The sequence below is a fragment of the Argentina silus genome (genome assembly GCF_951799395.1).
Source record: "Argentina silus genome assembly, chromosome: 16".
Lineage (NCBI taxonomy): Eukaryota > Metazoa > Chordata > Actinopteri > Argentiniformes > Argentinidae > Argentina > Argentina silus.
The window spans coordinates 13,705,808-13,731,071 of record NC_139670.1 but is presented as its reverse complement, the minus strand read 5'-3'; the positions used below and the strand labels follow the sequence as shown (position 1 = coordinate 13,731,071).

The window sequence follows — 25,264 nt, the reverse complement described above, 5'->3', positions numbered from 1 at the left end:
GTTTTCATACCAGCCCATTATTATGCCCGGTTGCCTCCTTTTTTGTGAGTGGAGCAATGGTCCGTGCCAAGAAGGCCTCTTGCTTTCTTTCAGGAGCCAAGCCGCTTGTTTTCCCCTTGTTTCATCACTCTCCTTCCCCAGTGGGCAGCTGTGCCAACAGCGCTTTGACAGCACTCTATAATGTGGGAGGGTTCTCTGAAATTTCAGCGCTCTTTGGCTCTGGAACAGCAGCAGCCCGAATTCCCTCCCTCCCTCCCTCCCTCCCCTTCCCTCCCGCCTTCCTCCCTCACCCTCAGTGTCTTTACAAGCAATCTGAGAAGTGTCTCAGTTCATACAGAGAGCACGCTGTCCCTCGCCGAAACGCGTCGCTGAGGCATCGTCACAGACGTCCCGGGGGACACGACCCCAAGCAACTGTCCAATGAGGCCTGAGAAACTGTACTCCCAAGACACAATGCATGGCCCTATGATGTCATCATGCCTGTGTGTATGTCTGAGAGGGTGAGTGGGTGGTCATACAGTACATCTCTATGTACAGTGAGGAATATGTGCGGTTCTGAAGAGAATGGACACCAGACTGGAGTGGGTTTGGAGGCTTATGCCTGAGCAGAGCTGGCCTGAGATCAGAGGCTGCCTCTAATGCAGTGCTGGGCCATGCCTCTCCCATGGAGGTGTCCTGTTGCCTTTTGTAAAAGGCAAGCCATTCAGACTGAGTTCTCACACCCACGATCCCATAATCCCATTTCTGAAGGGACACCTCCCGGACTGAACCCAACGCTCAACAAATCAAACAGAGCATGTGTCAGTTAACCCTCCTTTGACGTGAGCAGGCATGTACAGCTCTGGGTGGATGGGGGCTTAGAGGGTTCTCGGGAGGGGTGATCTTGAACTTTAAAAGGGTCTGCTACACACCTTAAAATCTGTCAGTGAGGTTTGATATATACGTATATGCATTTGAGTATCCAGTCATGCTGATTGTATGAGGAAGTTCTTAGAAATCCTGACTGGTTGATGTATAGGTACAGTATGTACTGTAGCACAAATAAACACATCTACAAATGTGCTACTTATCTAAGAAAATGAGAAGCCATGTAAAGGCCAATCAGGATGTTTCTGATCCTCTCTGCACAGTCTACATGACTGGAGAGTTGTATCATATATTGTGTCAATTTCAAGGACAGAGTGAATTGAAGTTGAGATTATTAGTAGTAGGCTATATGTTCACTGTCCTAATATTCCACTGACAATGCTTCTAATGGTAATGAACAGCTGTTTCAAGGACAGACCACCGATGTAGCCAAGTGTAATGTGCCATGCACCATGCACATGGTAACCAAGGGAACAACCAACACACTCAAGTAGAAGTTTCACTAGAAAAGCCCAAAGTCTGCATTTACTCTACTGGAAATGTTTTGTGGCTAAGCAGCGAGGGAGTGTTTTGTTCACCCCGACCACATGAGAGCTGCCACAGGGGTAGTCGGCATGGCTTGCTGGCGCAGCGAGAGGAACCAGGGCCTACTTTCAGTCTCAAATGTCAGAGGGCTACACTGTTTGTTTGTGTGTGTGTGTGTCTATTATTGTTACTGTTTGGAAAAGGCAAAGTGAAATGTGTGCTGTGTGATATTAATGAATTGGAAGCACTAGCACAAAACATTGTGCCTCACCATCCTAGTATGCATGGCCAAAACATCACTACTGCACATACTAAGTAGTTTGCAAGTATGCATATATTGGGATATGTTTTGTCAGTAATGGTTAGGGTCCCTCTCAGGCACACAGGCATACTGCAAACAGAGTCATGAAATACCCCTCCAGCAGCCTGCTCCTATCAAGCCACAGAACACAGCCTCCTTTCATTTCTGTCACTCTGCTGATTAAAGGTTGGGGGGCCTGTCTGTCTGTCTGTCTGTCTGTCTGTCTGTCTGCCTGTGCACAGCACATTTACAAGGTCCCGTTCTCCCGTATTTCCCTTCTGAACTCATTATCCCAATAACATTTATGGAGTGAGAAAGACTCCTTGTATCAAGTCATAGGCAGCTCTCTGACTGAGTGAAGAGGACTTCAGTGTGAAAGTCAATAAGATACCCAGATGACAGCATAATTCCATTAAAGGAATACCATTGGCCTTTAAGTCAAGTTTAAGTTGACAGTCATTCTTTGTGTGGTATCGTAGCCTGGGGTATAATGTGTCAACAAGTCCTGCAATAGCCATGTCTGTACAGCGGGGGGAATTCATCTTAAGGCTGCACTTCATGCATGTGAAGAATGAGTGGCATTGCATGACAAGTCTGAACCACGATGCCAGATGCAGCCCAAAGCCATGGCGACATACAGCTGTACGAGGGCGAAAACAAGGAGACGGAGAGAGGCTGAGGGTTCATACAGGCTCCAGGGCTGGGAGGGGAAGAAGAGAAGGAGAGAGCAGAGCAGAGCAGAGCAGAGAGAGGAGAGAGAGAGAAGCGACAGAGACTGAGGTTTCACACAGGCTCCAGAACTCGGAGGGGAACCAGAGAAAGAGAGCAGAGAGAGAGAGAGAGAGAGAGAAAGAGAGAGAGCAGAGAGAGAGCGAGAGCAGCAGCAACCCTGACACATGGCCCACATTCACAGCCGCCTGGCCTGGCCTCCCACGTCACTCTGCTGCTCCTCAGAGAAAAAGGCCCTTTGTTCCCTAGCCCAGGGAGGGAAGGAGGGAGAGAGGTCTCTGGGGTGAACCGCCACTCCACCACTCCACCCGCCATTTAACGGGGACGGGACTTCCCACCCTAGCCCACCTTCCCTGGCTCTCCTGCTCCAACACACAAACACCGCGTCATCAGAGTATGTCCACTGACTGAGGCCCTGACAACTACTTCTGCTGCTTCCTGCTAGTACGAGGTCATTCTGCATGTTGTTACCACAAAGGCAACTTCAATAACAACCAAAATATCTCAATGTCGAGCTCTCTCATTGTCTTAGGTGTCAACAGCTCCCTCTCGCTCTCGAACAAGACGTGGACCAAAATAAATGCATCTGATTTTCTGAAGTAAAGACACTTGAAAACAACAAGATTACAAACAACACATTTAAAACGGTGTTTATTTGTATAGAAATATGTTCATGTTTTACATAGCTTTGTAGTTACAAATGGTAAAAAGAAGGAATATTAACGCTATTAGCATTGCTAAACTCAAGTCTCTCTCAAACAAAGAGAATAGATCTCAATAGCCCGTTGTTATTATGTGAAATGTTAAGCCCGTTGATATACTGTATAGGTTTGTGTGTGCGTGCAAATTCATTTTTGCTGTAAGACAGGAAGGAATCAATCTACTGACAGAAGCTTTAAACGTTCTCTCCGTTTGCGTCATGTACCCGTGTACTATGGGAGGAAGCGTCACTGAGAAACATCCACTATTCCTAGTGCAGAGAATTTGTACAAACCTGCTGTCTATTCTCTCCATACCAAGTACATTCAGGTATTCAGGCTAACAGAGAAATGCTTTAAGAACCCATTACAACAGAGTCCCTCCCTCACACTCCTCCCCAAGAACAAGGCTAATAATCTGGAACTGTGCGTCTGTCCTGTCTCCCTGGAACGCACAGAGACAGGATACAACACAGGAGGAGTACTAACACACAGTCACCATAGGGCCGTTGGGTCGCAAAGCTCCTTCTCAATGTCTCCACAGTCAACAGTGTTCTCAATCAAAGCAGGTGCCCTGGGGGTTTGGGTCTCGGCTGTCCCCATTTGTTACTGCACTTGCTTTGTCCTTTTAAGACTCTTTACATGGTTTATCTACTGTACCACCTAGAGATCGCCTTTCACAGTCTCTTTCTCCCTGAGAGTGGTACTGTAGCTAATTCAGTTCCTCTCAATCTGCTCAATGTCAAGCTCGCCTCCCAGCTGATACGCATCCTTCCTGGCGCCACACAAGTCCGCCCAGAGGGGCTCGCGATCCTTCCCATTGGCTGTCCCAGCTGTCATGTCACCGTAGCCCGGGGAGATCCAGCCCAGCTCCTCGATGGTGGGATCCTGGCCGGTGCCTCTGGCGACTCCGCCCTCTTTGGTGCCGGGTGGAACGTCCAACCCCTGGTCGCTCTCGGAGGTCAAGTCCATCTCACATTGGGGGGTGCTCCTGAGAATGGGCGGGGCCTGGCTAGTTTGACAGCAGTCTTCCCCCGTGATCCCAGGGCAGCTAAGGCTGTGGAAATTCCGAAGTTTCTGTGAAGAAAAACGGAAACACATTTTGTTTAGAATATTTTCCTGTAAACCACAAGAAACATAAACTACAGCAAACAAGTAGAATCTTTGGACTGGAGCAAGACAAAACATGAAGGATAACTCAACAGCCAGTCTCCATGCAGCAGATATTGGCAGTTGCCACAGCTGGTCTCCATGGTGATGGAATATTTGGTCAGTATATCTATCACCAGACATTTTCCCCAGCGCATGACCAAAGTCCTCCCTGCTGCCTGTCTGTCAGGCCCTGGAGCAGAGCAGGACACAAGCCCAAGTCCACCGCCACAGGCCCATTCCAGGAATACAATCACGACACTGTACTCGTGTACAGTATTGGAAGCCTAAGAGAGCCACCAAAGTGAGAGAGCTGGCTACAGCTTGTGTCTTTGCTGGGTTAAAAAAAAAAAAAAAAACAACAACCAAGAAGTGACTGGAAGGAGTTTAAATTTAGAAATGCATTACAGTTTGGAGCAACTGGTTTGACTGAGTGTGATGAGAGAGGGGCGGAGAGTGGCCAGATACCCTGGGGCAGTCATCACTCATGTCAGGGTTTTGGACTGTAGTGCCCCTGCCACTGGCCCGGCTCTGACTGCTGCACAATGAGCACATACATCTGGGAGCCCATGTGAATTCCTCAGGCAAATCCACATGTGCCAGTGCTGCTGCAGGCGTATCAAGCTCCTCGACAGCTGCCCTCTTGCCAGCCAGAGGAGGCTGTGTTACAGAGGAGGAGCCCCCCCCCCCCCCCCCCTCTACAATCTGTACAGCAAGTGCAGACGGGGAGGCAGCTGTCCCTCATGCCTGACCTCCATAGAGTTAGGGCAGAGGACCCAGGGGAATACAGAGGCTATACCAGTGTTTCCTCTTACATTGAATAGGCAGGGCATCGTTCTTATGTAATTCAGTACAGTATATGCATGTAGTTGCTGAGCCTATAATCTCACACAAGGGAGGGGTACGCGCACACACGCACACACGCAGACAGGCAGGCAGACACACACAGGCACACACAAACACAGGCACAGGCACACACACGCAGGATATAGCCGAGCTGAGAACGCTTACATTTGTAGGCTTGTGAAAGAAGTTGGAAAAAAGCAGGGGCCTGGAAACTAGTGATCCCTATCCCAGAACCCCCAGTCCGGCGGTGGAAGGGCCTGTGTCAGAGCAGCAGGAGATGGCAGGAGCCCTGCTGTTTTCCTTGGCTCAGGCCAACCAGGCCCATTCCTCAACAGCAGCGTATGCCAGTCATGACTGATAAAGAGTATGGCTGGCCTGTTCAAGGACCGTAGAAAAGGTGCCCCGATTGAGCAATTAATAACTACCGTACTAGCCCTTATTTAGGCCTCACACTCAGATAATAAGACAGGAGAGGAGTTTGAGAAAAACATCTCTCTAGGGTCTAAGAGATGTTGGGGTGGGAGTTATTGAACAGCACCTCCGGTAGAGGCTACAGGCTTCACCTCTGGCCCTCCGTCCCATGGCTCAGAGTGGTGTAAAGGAGACCAAAGTAGAGGCACCCCATCCGTAACGACCTTGAGGCCCAGTCAATAATGTGGCTTATCAATAGCTCACGAGGCACACTTGTGCAATTGCCAGCGATCCGCCGACGGAGCAGAAATTTACAGAGATCAATAGCTCTTTACCCGACACACATCCCCAACAGATCTATAATCCCTGCTCCACTTCCTCACACACCGCACGGGCCTGGCTCAGTCCCGGGTTCGAATCGTATTTGAAATCATTTCGGACGCGTCGCTGTGCTTGATTGAGTTTGCCTGGCACAATGGAACCAATGGAATAGTCCCAAAAGTGTAAACCCCGCCCGTCTGACACTCCAGGCAGACTTAATCAAACACTCAAGTATTTGAAGTCCTTTCAAATACTTTTCGACCCAGGTTTGATTCTAACCCACGCAGGGTAGCAGTTTCTCCCAGTGGAGACTGTGAAGCCACTGTCATCGTATATAAGCCTTTAACAGAGTCACGGTTGTATCTGTGAGGAAGGCTTTAAGATGGTCTCTGTGTCATTTTACAGCCTCTCTCTCACAGAGGCGCCATTGACCCAACGAGAGCCGTATTCCACTGTAGTTACTCACAGTTCTCCAGGCCAAGAGGGAAGTCTGGAAGTCATTTCCCCCCAAGGCTAGGTTCTTAAACCAGAGTCACTTGAGGGCGGAATTCAATCTGATTTCTCAAAATCATATCAATGCAAAAGAAATCCCGTAATTCCGTGCATGGTAGTCGTAGTAAAATGTGGTCTCATGGTTTCAAAGCAGAGGCCACTCTTTGACCGAGCCCCGAGCGGATGCTACAGTGCAGCACGGTATGAATGGGGAGAAACACAATGAAGATGGCCCTACCCCTCTACTGATGATGAACAGCAGGAAAAACGTAATCTTAACAAACTTAGACCTCTGAAGTCTCTCAATGAAAACAATATTGTTAGCCCTGTGGAATGTTCTTTTCTTCTCTCTGACCCTCATCCCAGTTGGAGTGTGTGTCGCTGCGGCGCTGCCGGTGTCACAGCGGCCCTGTTGTTAAGACACTGCTGAACTCTGGGTGACTCTCCCATACGGGCCAAGGCCATGGTCTGTTTATGACCCCTGTGTGCGTTTGTGAGAGGGCTCTGTGTGTGTGTGTGTGTGTGTGTGTGTGTGTGTGTGTGTGTCTGATGGAGAACAGATAAAAGCCTCTCAGGATATAGCCTAGTGGAGCAGGATTAAGACATGTCCGCCATAACAGCTAGTTAGTGAACCAAACATGACTCAGTCAAAAAGAACAACAAAAAAACCCCCTAAAGGTATGGATATGTATGAATCCAACGGGGGGGAAGGTTGATATATCCCTTGATATATCCCTTAGGTTTCCTTTCAGGAGAGGGTGAGGGGGTGAACCAGAGCGTGATTTGGCTCACCGCAGTTTTGTCTATAAGAACAGGAGCGTGTCTGTCCCGCTGGTAGACCCACCTCACTGACACGTGTCTCTGTCTCCAAACACCATCTGTTTCCTCAACACAGCGGCCAAGTCCTACATCTGAGGACCGCCGCGCCTCGGTATCCTCCTACTCGCTCTCTCCTTTACATTTCACTGGTGCATGTGTAAACACACACACACACGCACACACACACATACACAGACGCGCACACAGACACACACAGACACACACAGGCACACACACAGACACACACACAGACACACACACAGACACAGGAATGTGACCCAGGACGGGAGTTGTTATAAAAGTTCACACTAATTTAATAATAGCACAGATAGTACACCTTGGGGTGGAGAGGGGAGGACACAATAGCGTGACCTTCTAAGTGTTTTGTTTATCCAACAGTGTAGGGAAAAAAACGCCGCGACGACAACTCCAGAGTGTCGCTCCTTCGAGATGGAGACTGATTGAGCGAGCAGAGCCTCCAGCTGGCTTGGCCATTTTCACGTGGGCTCCGGTCACTGACCCCCCCCCCAAAGAGACTCATCCAGAGTTTGGTTATGTAGACCCCCAGACAAAGGAGAGGAACCTGAATCACCTTGGCCTCATGATCAACTTAAGTAAGGTAAAGCTAAAGTACAGACAATAACCATACGGAAAAAGACACTCATGGAAATGACAAACATGTGATAAATTCAAATAACGTGATGCGCTATACCACGGTGTATGGTAAGTGACTTTACAGATAGTAATGATTTAACAGGTATCAGATGACACCAAAGAAGGTACATCTTTTTAGCCTTAGGCTAAATAGGAGAACAAAGACACCACTGACTGTCTACTGTACATTGAATTTAACATTTAGGCCCTATTGAATCCAATGTACTGCTATAAACAGTGCCATGTAAGTAGTCCCTCCCTGACTCATACCAACCTGGGTCATCTTGGCCAGGTCCAGAGAAGGCCTCTGTTTGTGTGAGTCGGCGGGTCTCCTGCGCTTCATGCCGATCTTCTTGTCGTTGAGGACGCAGGGCTGCGAGCGGCTCCGTGCCAGCCCCCCCTGCCCGGCGCGGCGCTCCAGCTCGGGCGTGGAGTCCGGGGAGCTGTGCGGGGACGGCCCGTGGGGCTCGGCGAGGCAGATCTGTTCGTGAGAGAGGTAGAGGGGCTCTGAGGACAGGGAGGAGGAGGAGGAGGGGCCCAGGGCGGAGAAGGAGGAAGGGCAGGGCAGGCGTTGGGTGAAGAAGGGCGGGTCCGGGGCGTTGGAGTGGGCGGGCAGGCTGAAGCTGGAGCTGCGCTGCATGGCGGGGAAGCCATGCACGTGCGTCCCGGCTCCGCCGCGCTGCACGCTGCCCCCGCTGTGGCACCTCCGCTTCTCCACCGCCGTCCACACCCGCGAGCCCTGGGGGCGCCACGCCGAGCGGCAGCTGCCCAGCTCGTCGGAGCAGGAGAGGGAGCGGCACTGGCGCTTGCTGGGCGGGGCCGCGGAGGGGGAGGCGGCGGCGGCGGCGGCGGCTTCGCTCAGGGTCAGGTCCTGCAGCAGGCTGGTGATGGTGCCCCCCGCTGGGGCGCCCACCTCTCTGCACCAGCGGGCTGGGCTCTGGTGCACCTCGGGCAGGACATCCCACAGGCTCTCCAGGCTGGAGCCCACCGGCGTCTGCTGCATGGCACAGCCTCGGCCCACGTCTAGCCACCTGCCCGTGTCTGGAACACCACAGAAGAACAGGTCAGGGGAGAAAGAGTGAACGGATACATCACCCACACACACACTGACGTAATCAAAACACATCACTCCACAAAAGACCAGTCTACTTAAACTAAAACCCCCCTTTTTTGTCTACATTGACGTGAGATATCAGGAGGCACAATGACAGGCCTCTTGTTTACCTCCTTCCAGATAGGTGTTAAAGGGAAGTAAAAGTGGGAGCTTGAGGCATGCAGAAACCATTCTTCTCTAAGCAGAATGTAGGCAAGCGAGACAAAGGAACCAGAAATAGCAGCTCCTGGTTGCTGGAGCGCTGCCATGACCTGGGGAGGCCTACCGCACGGCTAACATCTGTGAGAGCCTCAGCGTGGAAACTCGTGGCTCCTGCTCAGTTACACTTCTTTTTCTTCGGAGATATAAAATGTAAGAAATGCGGCCTTTTACGTTGGCAGAGCGGCGAACAAAGGGCACTCTGAGCAACACCTACCCCCCTCCTGATGCTGGTGTGCTGCTCTGCCAGTCATGGGGACTTAGTGCCAGTCTACTGCTAGCACAAAACCCTATTGATCTCCGATCGGCCCCCAGTAGCCCCGTTTGTTTATGGAAATGTTCAACTGCCTCTGCTCTCTTGTCAAATTGTACACCATTTCAGAAAGTGAAAAGGGCATTCTTAAATCAACATGTCTTCTGATGAAAGGGGATGGAAAACTTGAACTATGCAGAAATACAAGTAGTTACTAATACACACAGATTACCGCACGCATTCATCATCGATGTAGCACCTGTCAGACATGTTTGACATCTAATGCTTGGCTGGGAACCAGATGCTGGGAGAGACTGTTTGCTCTTATTTCAATAATCTCTCAGTGAGGTGACAATACACCCCTCCCCTCCCCTTCCACACCTACCCTCACCACACCTGACATTTAAGGGCCTTTACAAGCTGTTGAAATGTGTCATAAGCACTTAATTACAGTTCAGTCCCAGTTTGTGATGGTAGGCAAAGCACAAAGAGTGACAACGTTGAAGGAGGAACATATGTAATGTGAGAGGATAGAGGTGGGGGGGGGCTTGGGGGGGTGGGGGGTGGGGGGTTGCTGTTGAGCATGACTCAGAGAGAGGTCTATCTATCTATCCATCCATCCATCCATCCATCAACACTCACCCATGACTCCGCGAGAGAAGAGGGCCGTTCCTTGGCTCATGGTCTGCGTCTGGCACTGTGGAAACACACGACGCGTCAGGAAACTACTTCCAAGGCTCTGGAAAACCCCCACTGAGGGAGCTCAAGTCCCCTCACCTCGCCCCTTAAGCTTGTACTGCACAGTGCACACATGCAGAAGCCTACATACAATGAAACAGGAAGTTCAAGCGAGCATCAACAGCCGATCCCCCCCCCCCCCCCCTCCCCACAACCCCTCCCTGGATATGATATGAAAAGCAGTCAACAAAGATGGGTCTATAAACCACAAACAGTTGTCTGTCTGTATGTCTGTTTGTTAAAAGAGGGCAGCAACTGCTGCTGCTGCTGCTGTGTCTGTGCTGTTATGTTAAATTGTCATGTAGAGTTGCGTACCAGCAGGTTGTCAAGATGGAGAGGGTGACTGCTGTCACGTACAGTATAAAGTTACAATGTTAAAATAGTGTGCCAGTGTGTACTATATGTAAAGCGGGAAGGTGACTGTTGCTGTAATGGATTTCCCCCTCAGGCGAGGCAGGACAGAGCAGTGAGCAGTGAGCCAAACACTCCACCTTAACGGAGGATCAGCCCTGAGGATGGCGATGACTTCATTTCACGTGGCGAGAGGGCAAACTCCGTCCACATAACTGGGGGAATTTTTTCACTCTGAGTGAGTGAGCGAGGGAACGTTCCTCCGGTGATAAAGAAATGAGTCAGTAACCACAGGCCCCTTTGTTTTTCTCACTGTAGGCTAATGAATGGAACCGAAAGGATTCAACCCAGATGACACACCCTTTGTGATAACAATTTCAGCTATTCCAATGCCATCATTGGTCGATTGTAATAAAAAACATCCTCTTGGTGAAGCAAATACTGTTCGAATAATGTAACAGCTTTTGACAATTTTTCCTGGGATTCGGTAGAGCAAATGCTTTGGGAGTTTTCGAGCAAATTCAAACTCTGGGGAAGTTAAGTCGATTAGGGCTTAAACCATCGTAAGCAACCCCTGTAATCACAGGCTAATTCAGCCGCTGATTAACTTTGACAGAAAGCAGTATGGTGTTAAAAACAGATTTGGTATGATGAATGTAGCAGACAGCATCAAGACATTATTCTTGATCATGTAGAACACCACAAACCACGCAGTCATGCACCCAGTCGAAAAAAACCTCTCTCACCAGCTCCAAATCCGGCGCTTCGGACGTTACATCATCGACACCCTTCTTTTCCAGTGTTTTCGTGTAAATGATCACCATGGCAACGCACATCTTTGCCACAATCTATTCCAGTGCAGGCAAACAGGGTTGGAGGCCATCTTGACAGGCATCATGGCGTGGAGCAGGATTGACTCTGGACTTCAGAATGCCCTTCAGCTCCTGTAGGAACGTGCTTCACTCCTCGGACGAGTCCTGCAGACGCAAACGAGAGAAAAAGATTAGAATTCTGTACATTCTGTTTCTCATCTACCCAGATCATGACCCTGTCGAGCTGGGGGCAACAAGGATCCCAAGAGGGCTCCCCCAAAGCATTGTATCTCTGCACCTAAACCCCAGCCCAGGCCCCTACTTACTACTTAAAGCTCTTTGAAAGCTCAGACACAGACCCCCTCTCTCAGCATTTGAGGTTGACACCGACACTTGCAAAAATCTTTTGCAGCTACCAAAGTGGGTGGATGGAAAAGTGGCACGTCAATTGTGGTTTATCAAGATTTTTAAATGATCACACAAGCAAGGTACAATTGTCAGACACTCTCTCACAAACTTTTCTTTCTAGATATACTATCTACCTATATACCATCATGTACAGCCAACGTTTCAAACTCAAGACTGACATGAACAGCTCTTCCACTACTCTTAGCCTATATTTTCTACAACATGCCTCATCAGAGGTAGAAATCGGAACCTTGTTATTGTACTGCACAACCATGAGTATGATTATCGGTCATCTGAGAGAGAGAGAGAGCGAGAGAGAGAGAGAGAGAGAGAGAAAAGCAAGTTTCCTCAAAGTGTTCCACTGAAATAGAGATCGTAGCAGAGCAAAGTCAAAGTTGTGTAATTGAATCCTTAGAGGCTGGCTTGGAATAGCTGTGACCTTGCGGTTATCAAAACAACCCCCTTCGCATTAGTGCCACGCCAATGGCTGTAAACCAGCTGATTAGCGACAGATGTAAATCTATGGAGTACAATCACTGTGCTTGATTAAAGCAGTACCTGATACCGAAGCACGTACAAAAAAAAATAAAACAAAAGCCATGGAATGGATGGCAGTTTAGGGAAAGCAGGACAGAAGAAGGCAGGACGGGACAAGGGGTTGGAGGAGTCACATCACATGGATGGATGACAGAAGAGGGAGCGGAGGAGAGAGCTAGTATCTGTGAGACAAATGAGTGTTGTGTTGCTAATGATGAAACATCGTGGGAAACAAAGAGATGACATCAGGGTGGTTGGGGGAAAAAAATATAATAAAAACATCACAAGACACGGAGGGCTGACTAGCGGTGCTTGGTGTTTTTTGCGTGCAGCATATGATTGCTATTATAAACACTTATCACATCAAGAGTACACAGGGTCCTTTTTTTTTTTTTTTTGCCATAACCTGGGTTATGTTCTTTAACTGAGAGCAGGAAGAGATTTTAAGGAGACCAAAATTGGCACGATTCAACTGGATGTTAGCCATGAATGAATCGGGGCACATCAAAGAGCAGAGCTGGGACAGACCAAAGGCTAGCAGACCAACTACAGTATATGAGACCATTAACTAAAGCACCATGTACCCTGTCAGAGATAACCAGAGACATTCTGGAGCTGAGGAGGCCATTTATACATTAGCCATAATGACTTGGTGACGTCACAACCATCTAACGCACATGGCCTTTGACCCCTGGTCAAAGTGATTATCCATGAGACCCAGAAACCTCTATGGTTACATTTGTTTGAGAGAGGGCACAGTGGGGGTTAGATTACATCACTGAATGGACACTTAGGGTGGAATCCTAACTCGAGATCCGGGCGTCTAACTGACATTTGCGTAATTCTTGCATTGATGTCAATAGATTTGCTGTATAACTCATCAATAGATCATCTTATACAAGAGTATGAAGCAGTGTGGCACAAACATAACTGCCTTACCGCTTTGAAATGTATGTCAGACGTTAACGAGTCAAAACAAGCGTAGGTCCAGCCACCCCATTCAGTTTAGATATAGGCCAAATGTCCTGACAATGTTCATGTCATTATCACCATTAAGATAATCGCTTGAGGCAATGGCAGGACTCCCGTGCAAACTTGAACCCAGCGCCCACTCCACTCCCTTTCGTCTCACCTGATAGCTACACAGCACTGCAAACACACCTTGCATCGTTGAAAAAACACAATTAGATCCACAGCCACTGAAATTCAGTCAGGTTTTTTTCGTGTGTTGCCACTCGGTTTGTTTACAGCTCGAGTATGACCACAGAGACGAGAAGCAGTTGCTTTGAGAGTTGGTCTGGTGTCAAATTTTGTTTAGAAACTTCGAAGGAGAGCTCTGCTCAGATGGCAAACGGAAAACTGCTTTCCTTGAGAAACTCTCTCCTTGACTGTAATGGGGTTTGGCAGGGGCCTCTGCTTTCTCATGGAGGGACGAAACTGTAAAGCAAACGTACAGTGCCGGGCGTAACTAGACATACTCCTGAAGCTGTCTCCATGGCTCCTGCACATCCTGTCCTCCTCTCCTCTCGCATGTTCACTTCACACCGCCAACCTCTCAGTCGGGAGATGCTGATAAAACATAAACCTGGTGTCATATTCATGACCTTATTGAACCCATTACCACACCCCTTGATCTGTAATCTCTAAATACCTTCTACGGACTGATGACTCTTTATCTGTGTAAAGACGGCAGCCACCATGACAGCCGAGGCGCCTAATCTCACAGAGACTACTGGGGAACGTTCTCCAGCTCTGGCTGTTCACATGACACGCACACACACTAGTCGCAGACTTGACCTCAGAAATGACTATGGCCTGTCTATAAGGCTGCATGTAGCTGCCATTTTGGACTAATTGGTGGAGCTGCACACTTCCTCTGTGGTCACTGCACACTTTCTGTGCGGTCACAGCAAGCCTTCCAACCATGGTATTTTTGGGTGTAAAAAGTTGTAACTGCAAGGCCATCTCAAAGTAAACGGTGGAGGGAAAGCACTAGAGGAAACCACAGTGCCACTTTGTGAGCAACATATCTTAGCCATCATTCTAAACTGTTTCGGGGTCAATGGACACAGAGCAGCATGTTTCTAACTTCTCCTCTGTCAAGAACGAATTCAGAGACCGGCATATTAAACTCTTAAAAAATAAATTGCAGTGCCCACTTTTCATAAAAACTCACTGTCTGCAAATAGGACCTACGATAGTCAACGTCTCTAAAAGGCCATCTGCAATATGGGAGTGGGAAGGGTTAAGTACCTGCACAGCAAAGCTTCCCTGAGGACACAACTGCAAAGTCAAATGTACAACACTGCCTGTTTATGATGACAGACATTGCCATTGAAAAGCAGTTCAGTGAGAAGACACTTACAATAGCATCACATGAACAACACTTAGGCTGGTTAGGCTAAGAGGTTTGGTGAGTTGTTTATTGACAAACCAAACTATTTTCTACATTTCCCTGGTTCTAAATCGACACGGTTAGATTACATAAGAGACTAAGAGCATGGAGTTATTAAGGACTAATCCATCTTAAGACACTTGAAGAGTTGACTAACATTTACCCTTGCATTATTGTCCTGCAACCCAGTTCTATTATGACATTGGGGATACACATGCACCCCCTAGATCATTCTTGAGGTTGCCTAACCTCCCTTCTGCATTCCTACAGACATGGCTGGTGAGATCCGTGTCCCATGTTGAACAATCCCAGGATTGTGGCCCTCTCAGTAATCCTAGCGTCTGCTGAGCACCTGAGACGGCCCGAACCACAGGGGCTGAAATCTAACTCAGGGATTTGTGCTGCTGCTGATCACCGGTGCCTGAGAAAAGAATGCACACTAACCGATCCTCAGCTGCACAGAGTGAGGAATTCACCGGGAGGAAATATGCCTGTTCCGGACAATGTCTCTGTCCCCCATGCCATTGGCTGATGTGTGTGGTTCGTTTCTGTCAGTAGTCACAGCTTGTACAGTTAGCAAAATGTTCCATCATTTGGTCACTCGTGCACATTCAGGCGGTTTCCCACGTCATGATGGTTTGTGTTGACAGAACATATCATAAAGGCAGGACACAGTGGGAGCATGAAGACAAGTAGACTGATCAAAGGAAAACCGGTTCAGCCTTTTGCTGCACCAGCAAAACTTCACCCATTGTGAAATGAAAAAATGTTTATGATGGAAACTTGACACTCAGTTATGCTTAAGCGTTGTAAACAACAGGCAATAAGGGATTTCACTCTCAGAAGGGAGTGTACTTAAAATTGTGCATAGAAACTAAATCTTTTTGATACTCCCAAAAAAATATGGCTCTTCCTCTAACACTCTCATGGTACGCACTAAAACGAGTTGTCAATATTGTACACACATTGTAGACCGTAAAAAATGAGCACAGAGAATAGTAACAAGTAATAAACAAGTTATAATATCCCATTTCTCCATTCAGAAACAGTATTCTGAGAAGGAGTTGTGTTGGCTGCCTTGTCTCATTGCTGCGTCAGTGACTGTAGAGCAGCTCCCCGCCATGCTGGAAACTAATTCCACCAACCTCGGTTGTGTGGTAATAAACGGATCTTGTATCTTGAACTTATGGCAAGAGTCTTGGCAGGTTATAGTACTCTTGAGATTGAAATCAATTACTCATATTTTTTCCGCCTTTGGCAGGAAGCTATCCAGAATGTTTAGAAACAAACCAAACCCAATTACACGAGGGGAGGCAACATCATGGGTTTTTCTGAAGTTGACTTACAGACATGAGATTTCCAAATGTGAAAATACAAACTCTGCCTTTACAGAAACATTCATTCTGTTTCACAGAAGAGAAACCAAACTATTTGTGTAATCTAGAAGATGAATAGCAAGCATTAGGACTATAGTTTGGGGACTTCAATAAGGCTTGGGTTGAGGGCCTTTTAGAGCGACAGGGGCACCACAGCCATGGTTTCACAGGCATGCAGCTGCCCAAGCCACTTACCATAAACACAAAGGCCCAGCAAGTCTATGCATGGCAGCCAAGGAGGCCTGCTTTTTAAAGAAGGCCTGCTGTTTAATTATCTCATACATAATCACTTGCACTGTATACATTTGTCCAGAACAAGAGGTTCGTTGAGGTCTGTAAACAAGCCTTAGAGGAAACCTGTCCAAATTGTAGAGAAATGTTGTTCGTATGAATATGCATGTCCAATAAAATCTCTTACTCTATAATAGACTATAGTAAGGCTAAGGCCAGGCTAAGAAGCCTGACAAAAGCTAAGATGTGATTGGTGTCTACTGGCACACTGCAAGTAGCCTAGGCCTATGTCCTATTCATAGTAATAAGAGCCACCTTCCCGGATACAAGTGTTGATATCAGATCCAAATTCTCATTCCCTCTCCTATGCTTAGTTTGCATGAACTGAAAACACCCAAACTTGAATAAGACGAACTACCAGACTTCAGACTTAATAACATCCCTGAAAATGTGAATGCTTCGAATTCATTAACAACCACAAGCATTCGCTGCTCATAAAGTGTGTTAAAAAATCTTGCATTTTAATTGCTAGTCCTTCACGAATGTCTCTTTGCTCTCCTCCCAGTCTAAACTGAGGCCTATTACCAAGATACGCCCAAGTTACCAGCAATAACAACCTCCAAGAGCCCTTTCCAAAATCCGTAAGAAAAGGAAATTACTTTGGCAAGCAAATTGGTGGCGAGAGCTCACAGAATGTTGCACTCAAGCTACAGAGCAAACAAAACGTTAACCTTGAGGAAATGGCCACATACGACTTACACAAACAAAATATGATGCTACCTCAAAAATGATGCATTTTTATGCAACTTAGCCTACTATCTTTGTCATGATCATGCTTTTGAGCCTCTCACTTGTTCAGAGAACTTTGACACAGAAAGCAAAGAAAATGCTTTGTTGGACCAGTCAAAATCTGATGGCCATTCCTACAATTCTCTGAGAGAACAAGCCAACTTTCTTTCTTGGTGCTCTATGCACCTCAGATGCACCATATACTGTCAACCTGCCTTTATACCTGAGAGGTGATACAATGCCAACATTCCACTGAAACAGCATGTCGTAACACAGGAGAAACTATCTAACCTACATTACAGCAGGATCAGAGGTGAAAATGCCTATGTGAAAATACCTGACTCTAAAAAGGTGCATAAAAGTTACAATTTATATATACTACTGGGCTAACTTTCTGAAAAGGGACTGCAATGCAGTAGTCTAAAGCCCAGTTCAGACCTGATTGCCTGGTTTGCAAGGCCAGCCAAGGCCCAGCCAGGCTGGTTGTTTTTATCATAGGAAGGCATCTCACAAAGCAGGACTTTCCAACTGCTGAACAACCCAAGGTACACACGGTAGCCTGACATAGTGAACTGGCAACCTACTACTACTACTACGACCCTAGTTGTCATGTGCAGTAAATGAACATTAACTACAGCACAGCCATACTTTTTTTTTCTTCCACAGCAAGCATGAGCATTGTTCTTCGAGTCAGTAAATAGCTTGTGCTTTTTTTTTTTATATAAGCATTGAACAGAAAAACAAATGTCCAAGCAGCAGCACATTAAAGAATATTCAGCCACTTATTTGACAGCTATGTGGAAGTGTTAAGTTTATCACACATTCGCAAGCTAACATTGTTCCAGTAGAGACAATGGTCATAAACAACATTACAAACAGAGTGCACATCTGCACCCTCTTAGCCTCTTTTTAACAAACTAATATTAAACGTTTTTGCCCAGCTAACGACATAACTTTACATTTCCTCTGCCGGTGAGACAAAGGGACATGAGGAGAACTTTATCCAACTTTTTAAAAAAATCTTATAAATAACCCAAACGTATAGTTTTATGTTGCAGATAGATTGAAAATAAAGGTAAGCGAGCTCGCAGGTCTTTCCACTGGATACATAATACTCGGTATTGCACGGCTTAACAACAGAAGATTGATTTGACATAACTTGTAGAGCTACTGCTAATATTGCTAACATTAGTTTGCTAGCCCAGATTATCCTAGCTGGAAAAACTGCTAACAGTGAGAGCACTCACAAGAATCAGGCTGCGCATCTCGGGGGTCCAACGCCTGCCTGACTCCTGCATCAACTGGAGACAGTTAAATTTGCTTGATCATCTTCGAGTTTTTGTTTTTGCAAAAAAAATTTATAGCGGCTAGTGCAAGACAAGTTGTCAGCTCAGCCTCCAACTTCTTGTCTTGCCTTGCACCCAAGGACAGCCCGAGCAACTATCCAACATTACCCCAGTGCGCTGCTGGCCAAGTTTGCATGCTGTGACAGCATGAGCACTAGGACAAACCATTCATTCCTTATAGGGGTGACAGGTCTACTGGACTTTATTCATAAACAAGGTCTCAGGCATTTTAGCACGTATTTATGGGCTCATAATAACTTATTTTAGTACTATGAGTTAAAGATTCACCAAGGTCAATGGCAAGACATGTATTGTGTTAGATTGTATTCATCACCTACCGTGCTTTCCTCACCTAAACCATGGTCTGTTCCACGCCGCAGTAATGGAAAGCAAATAGAAAGGAGCACATTTCTTGAGTTGTAGCGTATAAAGTTGTACACACATTTGATAGTGGTAAGTCACGTGTAAAACGTTTAAAATTAAATGTATGTGTCACTAATACATTATGGATTGCACTATTGAATGCCTGATAATAGATGAAATGGCCAGTATGTATTCTATACTTAATACATCGGCTAGTGAGAGAGGAAACTATAATGCCCACATGGCATAAATCAATGGATGCCTGATTATGTTCGTAAATATGATAGCTCAAACAATACAGACATATATACTTGTTTTTGTCTTGGTGAAACCATTTCTGTATACATTATGTATTACAAGTAGCAAAGAGTGACCACTGCTAGGTTGAGCCAAAATCCATCTCCATACTCTGGGAAACTCACACAACTACTTAAACAGATTACTCAATTTGTACTCTTAACGTGTCATGAATATATTTCAAGATGTTTCCAGAAGAAACAAAGAAAAACATGAATATTTCTGTAGCATTCTTCAGACAGAGGATGAAGATGGATGAATGGCTGCATTCATGGTGGGGCATGGAGCATGAAAAGAACTTAATGGTCGGCTCTTAACTTTTAATCACAATCAGGAGTGAAATGTTGAGGCCTAAGTAACACATTGTGGCACACAACATGGCATCTGCATTTGTTCACGAGCATCACAGAGCTATATCTTGACAGGAGACCTACAGCATGCATTTTTCTCATATGTGGATGCGTTTTACATTTAACATTTTGCATGATCAGAGTCAGATGCTATACTTGCCACATAAGATGGACATTCTTAACTGAGCTGCAAACCATATGACTTACTTACAGAAGTTTTCAAAGCTGTATAACATCTCAAAGGAGAAGCCATATTTTACCCAAAACCTACGGCATGCAACATAGGCCTTCGGTTAAAAGTGGTCTTCCATTATACATGTCACATGTGAGGTAAGTTCATTCATTGAGGGGGTTTGAGTGGCTTCAGAGGGGTGGGGTGCTGGGGCTCATCACCCCTGGCAGACACCATTGTTAATCAGAGGGTAACATCTGCTGTGTACCACTAATCTCTCTTAGCAGGGCAGACTGTCAGCCTAGACGGTTCAGACTGTCTGCCCCTGTGTTAAATGACACCAAGGATTTGTCTCCCCAGTAGATAATGTAGGAAGGGAGTCAAAACCAGTCCTGTAATTAGCAAGACTGTCACCTAAAACATTAGGCCTACTAATATCTTGATTATTGGCAGAGGCAACATAATAGCAACCAACTCAAAATTGAATTCCAAGATCCCAGTACTGCAATGAATGTCCCCCGGTCTTCATAGACGGCTATGATGTGTTGATAAAGCAGTACAGCAGAAAAAGTAGTCTGACATCACACATCACACATCACTAAAAGGCTACAGTTTGTAATTGTGTTGTGTACATGAAGACCATAGGGGGCAGTATTAACCAATCATATTGAAGAGGACCTGCACACTGTATTGTTAAGGACAGCTGAAGAGCAAAATACATTTTAACTAATACTATGGTGGTGGATGTAATGGGATCAGAAGCATAAATCTGCCAAAATTACTATCCTCCATAAGGCCTCTTATATCTAGTGTGACCAGCAGTTACCACATGGTTTACTTGCATGAAGTGAGTGAGCATCCTAGCGCGAGCCCCACACAGGGCACTGTTTGCCATCTGTGGTGCTTTCTGGGCTAGAGCCCCACTAAGTCAGTGCCTAGGACAGATGGCTTGAAGCCTCTCAATGAAGGAGCCAAACCTACAGCACACAGATAACACATATTCTTAATCTATTAACCCCCGCCCTCCCCACTCCCTCCAAAAAGAGGCCCTCCTCCCCTCTGATTGAAACAATAGAAATATAAAAATGTCTCTGCTCAACAGTTGTTCAAAATGTATGTGTTTGTAGCTGAAGTCTTTTGACAAATATTTAATCTTAATCAATAACACAAATATCATAAAACCATAAATCTGGTTAATGGGAAGTGCAGGGAACAAGTTGATTTTATGTAGTCCAGTTTTATGGACTCTGAGTGTTCTCTCCATAAATTCATTGACAAAGTATCTCAGGGACAGAAAAACAGTGACACCAGTTGACAAATTGCAGAACTACATACATTATGCTCATTGTATGAATCATTAGACAAATGATTCTACAACACATGACTGTTTTGTATCCTTTCATATCTTCTAAGGCTGAACATTTTCCAACAACCTTTACATCACTTTGCAGCCATTTGAATGAATGGTAAATGTTCTTGCACCTGCTTAGTTGGATGCAGCACAGTGTCATAGTCAATGGAACAACTTTACTAAATCCCAATGGAAATCATGTAGACACAAAATAGGAGTCTGGGTTAGGGTTAGGAGTCTGGGTTATATATATTTCAGCTTTATTTGTTTTACTCCAGTGTTCAATGGAAATGAACCAAAACATAAAAGGGACATCTGGCTTCGATAGAACCCCATTAAACGACACCACCACTACCAGACATCATTGGCTCATAACAGTAAGATCTCAAGCTAATTGAACCTTAAAGTCTCCGGTTAATTTTGGGATCATTTGTCAGATGACCTATCGTCACCACTCTGCCGAGTGTTTACCCACAAACCCCTAATGACTTCTATGCTGTTCCGTCAATAACAAGTGTGTCAGTCAGAAGCCTTTTCTAAATCTTTGGGAATATGACTCCTCCACTCGCTTCGTCCTCAAAAAGCATTGGAGGAGAATATGTAAGGGGAGGAACCTAGATCTTCTCCTCCAACGCATTTTCAGTAGGACGCGAGTGGAGGACGGAGGAGAGGACGCAAGAAGCCGTGTTCCTACAGTAACGATTGAGAGAAGGCTATAGTGTAGCTCTCGTCTTTGACTCTGAGCTCAGGTGCTGAGGTGGCTGTCATCAAGGGTCTAATGAGAGTCAAGGGGGCCAATGTTCTGGAGGTCTGCCTATCCAAATTCAATGTCTGGCAATGGTGAACAGGGAGGATAAAGTGTTCTCAAGTGTGGTGCCTGTACTTGATGGTCTTCAGTGTGGTGTGTAACTAATGGTTTAAAAGCCAAGAACACTGAGTCCAGAGTCCTTCAAAAAGTCATGACCAACTGTCATCTGTGTTGCCAGTCTTAGTTGTGTCACGCATCTGCTGCCAAATGTAGAAAAGCACAACAACCCAAAGTATTCTTAGAATTTCCTTTTCTGAAAATCCCCTAGATGTGCTCTTAGACTGATAAAATGACTTGTGGCACCACTGTATTTATTAACAGTTTCATTGTGTGGTAGCTTTTCTTGTTCAAGTCAGTCCTCATAAACATGTATATACATACAGTATGTCTGTTGTTCGTACAGTGCATTTTGAAACTACAGTACTTCCATTTCATGGAAATCTACACCTTCAAGTTCAACATTTTATAAAACAGATACATTAAGAGTGTTTTAGCATTTTATATATATCATAAATAAGACACTCGTTATCAGCTAAAAGGCTTTCTGGATTATTCATGTTGACCAGTTTGCAAATAGATTTTAGGAGTGGTTTTGTCCTTGTGACTCTGTTCTCTCGCTCTCCATGTAAGCCTGGACAGACCTCCATAAAGCACGGATGTTCCCTTCTCCAAAACCTGATGCTCCTCTTCGCTCAATCAGCTCAAGGAAGAAGGTGTCCTCTGTGAAAATGGGCTTGGTGAACACCTGGAGGAGGTATCTGTTATGAAGGAATAAGACAAGAAATCATGGGTTAGATTTTGTCAATATTACATCCACTTACAAACGGTGAAAGGGCATTGGGCTTTCACTGTTTGTAAGTGGAATATCACACCATAGTTTTAGACCATGTTTTGGTCACGAATAGAAAATATTATTGGACTAGGATCAGGTGACAAATGAAAGCCTATAATCTGCATGAAAACCATGACTGAGTCCTTGAGGCGTGCCATCATTTTCTACCTGCATATATCCTACCTCTTTTTACTGGATGTTGTGTGACATGAAGGATCCTGGCGCAGATCTGTGTCCAGTAGGATCCCGTGCTGGGACAGCATCTGGGGGTCATGACCTGCGTCCTCTATTTCCTGCTGTTTACCCACCTACCACAGTACAGAGTACATGTCTAAGGATCACTGAGCAGAGTGGCAGAAATAACCATACAGTACATGTATCCAAATAATGCACAAGTTCACGGTTAACAATCTATTAATCACACAGACATTGAACGTATAGTAAATCTTTGCCTGTTAAACAGAAGTTACATCTCTTGAGGTTTATGTACTGTCGTAGACTGCTGTATGAGTTTAATGCATTGCATTACAATGATTAATGTAGTCTACTGTTCACATAATGCTTGGCCTCTAAAATACAGGAATTATGCAGGAGGCAAACCTCTGTGTAATAGGCAGGCGGAGGGGAGAAGAAGTGCACACCAGCCTCGCCCATGGTCTGTGCTGAGGAGACTATGTCCTGTGTATATAGCCCAATATGTTGGATCCCTGGACCTCTGTGCTGTTCTAAGAAGGTATCCACCTGGTTTCTACCTAGAACAGACAGACAGACAGACAGACAGGCACAGACAGACAGACACAGACAGGACTCAGGTATTAGCAAATGGCTAAATGCACAGATGCAATGATAACAGTAGAGGCAATGCCTGGACTCATTCGTAGATCATCAAACCAAAACTATTCTACTGAGAAACATAACCCTATGAAGACATTACCTTGTTCAGGTAGTGACTCTGCAATGACAAACTTGCAATCAGGTTCTTTTCCATCCTTGAAGGGAAGCTTTATTCCTGCTTCACTGCATTTCCAGTACTCCATTGCAGTGAGACGCAGTCCCATGCCATCCTGGTTCAGGACGTAGCCTTCATCCACATCCTCGTTACTGCTCAGGGAGACATGATACAACTGTGCTATATTCACAATTGACAACCCTTCTAACGTACAGTCAGTGCATCAGGTTGTACTGCATTTCAAAACGCATTTCACAGTTTGTCTGATTCAATAGTAGCGCCATCAACTTACCTGTCAATAAAAAACCTCTGAAAACCAAAGTGTCTTTCATACCACCGCATAACTTGTGGAGTGTTTTTTCTTGGACAAGCATAGGTGATGTGGTCAAAATGAGAAATTGGACAAGATTCCACCGTGTCCCCAGGCGAGCCATTGTTGGTCAGGTTTTCAACGTCATGAAATCCAGGTAAGAAGCTTCCCTCGTATTTAGTCCTGTCAAGGAGAGTGTGGCACACATTCCCCACTATTGACTTGACAATAGAGTATGTGACAAGCCCCCTCTCGTCACTCACCTCTGTCGGGGGCACCAGGAAATCACACCCTTGGTCGCGAAGGGAGTTGAATGACCTTTCTACATCCTCGACCTCGAAGCACACATTGCATGCAGTGTCAACGAAGTACTGTGGATGAACATCGTAAAGACATTTCGACTCATGGTCGTCGTTCTTGTGCCTTGTTCCCGTTCGAACGTTACTCCATTCTTGATCTTCTAAAGGAGAATTAGCTCTGGTGCTTGACAGTTGCCCATTCAACCTAGTAGTATGAGGCGACTGATTTGATCCTTCATTAACGACGAAAACTGCCGCTCCTTTTCTGAAAGCCAACTGTTTTGACCTCTCCGTTAGTCTCGCTGCGAATAAATTAAACTTAAATTTGGAAACAAGATCATAAGCTATTTTATCCACGTTTGAAACGTGGAGTGAAATGTGATGCAACCGGCTCAAGTAGGCTGCCATCTTTTTTCTGTGACGTAAATTAATTGACAGGAGGTGTGTCTTTACAGGTCATCCACACTTGAACTTGAAAACAATGTTTGCGTCACGTGGGCTAGATGACAACAATAAACACAGTTCAATATAAATGACCATTTTTAGCCATTTTCGTTCCATCGTTATGTTTACATGGCCTGTCATCATATACAGTATTTTTGTTTACACTGACGGTCGTGGATCTATTGCTGTGCCTGTGGTACGAAAATCAAGTTCTACATTGCATAATTTCAGAGGGGTTTTACAGAATAAATGATGTGTAAGTGCAGCCTCAGACATCATTTCCCATGTATGTATGGTGGGGTATAGGAGGATTGTGTCAAAGAGGGTGCAAAGTACTCGCTTTGATTGCGTGCAAAAGAGCAACAATCTCTGTCAAGGTCGGGAGCTTTATAATAAGTAGAAATGATATAATCTTCCCTAATCATTTGGACTGTTACTGAAATACGTACTTATAAGCCCTGGCTACACTGTGCAATATGCTAGAGTAAATCATCGGATCAGTCCATCAGCGAGGCCAAATACATGAATCAACGAGGTTTTCCACACCTTCAAACTACTGCATGACAATATTAAATACTACATCATGCAATTTAAATGGACGGGAACATGTTATAATATAGCCAATGGAGGGGTACAACAGAACTACCCAATCACCCTTCTTTGCTGAGCCAGATGATTCGTGACGTTCCTTGCCTTTGCTCGCTGGTTTATTTTGGCTCTGCTACACAT

General features: G+C 45.8%; 2 protein-coding genes across 3 annotated transcripts; both read right to left on the bottom strand.

Moving 5' to 3' along the window:
- Positions 1-3,052: 3,052 nt before the first annotated feature.
- On the bottom strand, positions 3,053-18,462 carry fam53b (family with sequence similarity 53 member B). Its single transcript, XM_083688120.1, has 5 exons — positions 18,262-18,462; positions 11,213-11,443; positions 10,020-10,074; positions 8,087-8,853; positions 3,053-4,197 (listed from the first exon to the last, which is right to left on the bottom strand). The coding sequence occupies exons 2-5, from the start codon at positions 11,300-11,302 to the stop codon at positions 3,838-3,840; spliced, it is 1,272 nt and encodes a 423-aa protein (XP_083544246.1). The 5' UTR covers positions 11,303-11,443; positions 18,262-18,462; the 3' UTR covers positions 3,053-3,837.
- Positions 18,463-21,128: 2,666 nt separating this feature from the next.
- hpdl (4-hydroxyphenylpyruvate dioxygenase-like) lies at positions 21,129-24,499 on the bottom strand (the record flags this gene model as incomplete). 2 transcript variants are annotated; one of them, XM_083688151.1, is made up of 5 exons in its annotated part: positions 21,129-22,459; positions 22,717-22,841; positions 23,134-23,285; positions 23,468-23,634; positions 23,775-24,499. In XM_083688151.1, 5 exons carry the CDS (start codon positions 24,497-24,499, stop codon positions 22,282-22,284), a joined length of 1,347 nt encoding a protein of 448 aa, XP_083544277.1. In that variant the 3' UTR covers positions 21,129-22,281. The 2 variants fall into 2 exon arrangements, with proteins under 2 accessions (XP_083544277.1, XP_083544278.1); XM_083688152.1 differs by lacking the exon at positions 23,775-24,499 and having other exon boundaries at positions 23,134-23,281; positions 23,468-23,586.
- Positions 24,500-25,264: the final 765 nt, after the last annotated feature.

Bases quoted from the DNA above. Each gene is read 5' to 3' on its own strand.
- fam53b (XM_083688120.1), bottom strand. From the start codon at position 11,302: ATGTGCGTTGCCATGGTGATCATTTACACGAAAACACTGGAAAAGAAG. The intron at 10,075-11,212 runs GTGAGAGAGGTT...GTGTTTCCACAG, and splicing joins AAGCGCCGGATTTGGAGCTG to TGCCAGACGCAGACCATGAG. The intron at 8,854-10,019 runs GTGAGTGTTGAT...GTGGTGTTCCAG, and splicing joins CTTCTCTCGCGGAGTCATGG to ACACGGGCAGGTGGCTAGAC.